General features: G+C 54.6%; 1 protein-coding gene across 1 annotated transcript; it reads left to right on the plus strand.

Moving 5' to 3' along the window:
* The first annotated feature begins 765 nt into the window (after positions 1-765).
* FOXB1 (forkhead box B1) lies at positions 766-2,842 on the plus strand. The gene has a single exon (XM_055437413.2). The coding sequence runs from the start codon at positions 1,336-1,338 to the stop codon at positions 2,311-2,313; it is 978 nt and encodes a 325-aa protein (XP_055293388.1). The 5' UTR covers positions 766-1,335; the 3' UTR covers positions 2,314-2,842.
* Positions 2,843-4,262: the final 1,420 nt, after the last annotated feature.

Consider the following 4,262-nt stretch of genomic DNA (forward strand, 5'->3'; position numbering starts at 1 on the left):
TATTTTTTTTTTTTTTTTTGTATTTTAAAACCCTCGCTTAAAGCTACACACCCACTGTGCCACGTTAAGGAAGCAGCCTAGGAAGGTCAAATCAAACTGTGACCTGCCTCTCGGAGGACTAGGGGAAGGGTGTATTTTCATTACAATAACCCATGTAACCATTCCCGGGTAATGCCAAGCGCAGGGAAAGGATCTGCTTCAGGGGAAAGCCGTGCCTGAAGTTAGCCAACAATACAAACCCGATACACTGCAAAGGAAACAAAATACCCCAATAGCCAAGCAATTTCCATGTCAAATACCATCTGCGCAGCAGCTCGGTCGTGAATGTGAGTGGTCCCCTGTAGCCTGTATCCCTGCTCCCGCCGCTACCACCCCATACCTTCACACCGCGCACCCTGGCCGGCGCGTCCTGCTCCCACCGGTGGCAGAGGCTCTTCCCCCTCGCCCAGTCTTGAGCTGGAAGTGATTCCTATTGGCCAAGGTGTCCATGTAAATAGGTGTGAAAGAAACCAGAGCTGGCCAGGCTCTCTCCCTCTCGCTCAGTCCCCTCCCTCTGCATCCCCCGCTCCCCCCCCCTCCTCCTCCTCCTCCCAAGGCGATTGTCATATGATAGCTAAGAAGTGGCACATTAATGAAGCACCGCTACAGGGGTCTTTTCTGCTCCTGTCACCGCTTAAAACTATCAGATGGTTCGAGGGAGGACATGGAGGCAGCCACCTAGCTCAGCGGAGCTGCGGAGCCCAGAGCAGCGCCCTCCGGAGCCCCGAGGCCGCTGCTGCCAGAGTCCGCGCCGGAACTCCGCCGCTGAGCTCGGCCGCCCGCGGAGCGCACGGCCAGAAGCGCCAGGGACCGGGCGGCGCGGGGCGCTGCGGGGCTGAGCTGCTGAGCTCAGAGACGTACGGAGCCCAGCCGAACCTGGACACTGCGCCCTGGCTGCGCGCCGGGAGGGACAAGGCGAGCAGCAGCGCCATCCCGGATGCGGACGCGCAACTTGGGGCAACTTTAAGGTGAGCAGCTCACGGTTGCATCTCTACCCCCAGTTCCCGCTCCAGGTCCGGGCTTACTTCCAGGCTACCCTCACGCCGCCGCTCGCCGGCTTCCCTTCCCGCGCCCCCTGGCTGCGTCCCACTCGACACACAAAGTTGGTGGCTAAAGAGCTTAGGCACTGGCTGATCCAGCGCCAAAGCCCCCTACTTGCGCCACCCCCGAAGTCTGTTCTTGGCCTGGTTGACCTCGTCTGTGCATCCACGTCCTCCTCCCTCCCCCGCTTATCTTTTCCCCTTCCCAGATCCGAGCAGGCCCGCGCGGACCCAGAGCTAGGAGGGGGCAAAGAAGATGCCTCGGCCGGGCCGCAACACGTATAGCGACCAGAAGCCGCCCTACTCATACATATCGCTAACCGCCATGGCCATCCAGAGCTCGCCGGAGAAGATGTTGCCGTTGAGCGAAATCTACAAGTTCATCATGGACCGCTTCCCCTACTACCGGGAGAACACGCAGCGCTGGCAGAACAGCCTGCGCCACAATCTCTCCTTCAACGACTGCTTCATTAAGATCCCGCGGCGGCCAGACCAGCCTGGCAAGGGCAGCTTCTGGGCGCTGCACCCCAGCTGCGGGGACATGTTCGAGAACGGCAGCTTCCTGAGGCGCCGCAAGCGCTTCAAGGTGCTCAAGTCGGACCACCTGGCGCCCAGCAAGCCTGCTGACGCCGCGCAGTACCTGCAGCAGCAGGCCAAGCTGCGCCTGAGCGCGCTGGCCGCCTCGGGCACGCACCTGCCGCAGATGCCCACGGCCGCCTACAACCTGGGCGGCGTAGCGCAGCCCTCAGGCTTCAAGCATCCCTTCGCCATCGAGAATATCATCGCACGCGAGTACAAGATGCCTGGGGGGCTGGCCTTCTCCGCTATGCAGCCCGTGCCCGCCGCCTACCCGCTCCCCAACCAGTTGACTACCATGGGCAGCTCGCTGGGCACCGGCTGGCCACACGTGTACGGTTCCGCAGGCATGATCGATTCAGCCACCCCCATCTCCATGGCAAGTGGCGATTACAGCGCCTACGGCGTGCCACTGAAGCCTCTGTGTCACGCAGCGGGCCAGACACTGCCCGCCATCCCCGTGCCCATCAAGCCCACACCGGCCGCAGTGCCTGCCCTGCCCGCGCTGCCTGCGCCCATCCCCACCTTGCTCTCGAACTCGCCGCCGTCGCTTAGTCCCACGTCCTCGCAAACAGCCACCAGCCAAAGCAGCCCCGCTACTCCCAGCGAGACGCTCACCAGCCCGGCCTCCGCCTTGCACTCGGTGGCCGTGCACTGACCCGCAGAGGCCGGCGCCCCGTCTCGCTCCCCTCCCCGCCAGCTCACTCGCCTCCCCCGGCTCCCAGTCGTGCCCTCCTCGACCTGGGACACCCCCGTTTGTCCGTTTCACCTTCGGCCAACCCTCTCTTCCCCGTGAGAACTTTTGTCTTGGACCCAGGAAACGAAACGCAAACTTGCAGATGGGCCAGGAGGCGCGCGTGGGAGCTGTCCTCGCCCCCAAAAGGGAAAGGCAGGGAACGCCTGAGCCGAGTCGTCCCATGCCCGGGGCCCCGAAACCCTCTCCCGCTGAAGAGGCAGGGGAGTTCCTGCCTCCCGCCGCCTCGGAGAGGAGCGGTCTTCGCTCGGCCCGGATCCGCGAGGCTCTGGACACGGCGCCGTTAGCTCCAAGCCCAGAGAAACCGTCTCCGAGGTTTCCTGGAACATATCTCCCCTGAGGGCTGCAGCTACCCAGCGGAGAGCCAGATCTCTGTTTACGTCTTGGAAATCTGCCGCGAAAGGGACCACTAACTTCCTACCCTACTCGCCTCCGCCCATCCGGCAGGGGCTGGGCCGACCACAGCTTCCCTGAGAAGCGGCCCTGCCTCCATGGCTTCTGCGGAGTTTTTTTGATTTGGGTTTTGTTTTCTGCCAGAGGCTCCTGGTGCTGGGAGTTTAGGGGAGAGGCTACCAAGCTGGGAAGGAGACGTTTGTCCTCAACACAAACCAAGTAAAAGTAAAAGTAACCTTGTATGTTTACAAAGCGCCCGGTAAAACGTAAACAGTGAACTTGAATCCGTATTGCTTTGGCGGGCGAGCGGGCAAAGCCCACTTTACAAGTACCTGTTGTAATGTGAATGTTTACTCTGCATTTCTGGCCAGGTTTAGGGGCGGGAAGGGGTGGGTATGGGAAAGTTAATTAGGATGTTAACTTTCCGATTACTTAGAGACCTTTTTAACTATTTATTTTATTGTTGGAAGGAAAAAAGAAAGAAAATGAAATAAGTCCGAACAAAAAACCATCAAGGGCAACCCTAGAAGAACTTAGATAAGCTGACTGGTAACATGAAGGAGGTGTCACCGGATAGGTCTCCCATGGACAAGTCTTTCTGTTTGCTACAGGAACTTTTTCAAGAAGCTCAAGGGCTGCAAAGAGATGTAAATGATTGTGCATAGGAATGATTATACACTGTGTAAAATGCACTTTTGTTTGCTATATTCCTTTAGAATCTTAGGTAATTTGCTGGAAAACAAACTGTTGTTCTGGTGTGACCTGCTTAAGTTAAAAAAAAAAGTTGTAGTGTCATCAGAGCTGTACCATTTTTACCTTTCATTTTTTCTCCTTCCCTGTACAGAATTAGCATGGTGTTTTAAATATTGATGTTCTTGTTCCCAGCATGCCTGTTTTAAGACAAAACATTTTAAAAAGGTGTCTACATTAAATTATGAACCTAGTCCAAATAATATTTTCTCATTAAAATATGTAAATTCAAATTTTAGTTGTGTGTGTTTTTGAAGAGTTTCTACAAACAATAACTCTACCAAAGATAGATGTAGTGCTTCTCTAAGCATGCTTTCTGCAATTCATTGTCTGAGTAGTTTGTCTTTTTCATAACTTATTTTTAAAACAAACCTCCTCTTATGCACTTGCAGACTAGGGGAGAAATTATTCAGATGGACTCTTGAAGACATTTGCCCAGAGAGAGAGATGAAATAATCTGTTCTCTAGTATAGATCAGGTGCACACGTGCAGTACTGAAAGAGAAACTGTGAAAAAAAATAGTACTTTATATTTATTTTGCCTATCTTAAAACATACATTTTACAAAATAAACAGTAGTTGTATGAATATAAGGCTTCTATAGAAACCAGGTAGAGGCAATATGGAGATACAGAACCTGAAAGCAAACTTGCTTACTCAATATTTATATTCTGATACACCTATTTGCAGTGACCCTTCATTTCCTTGGTC

This window comes from Moschus berezovskii, chromosome 9 (assembly GCF_049115385.1).
Source record: "Moschus berezovskii isolate FMDL1 chromosome 9, NW_MosBer_1.0, whole genome shotgun sequence".
NCBI lineage: Eukaryota > Metazoa > Chordata > Mammalia > Artiodactyla > Moschidae > Moschus > Moschus berezovskii.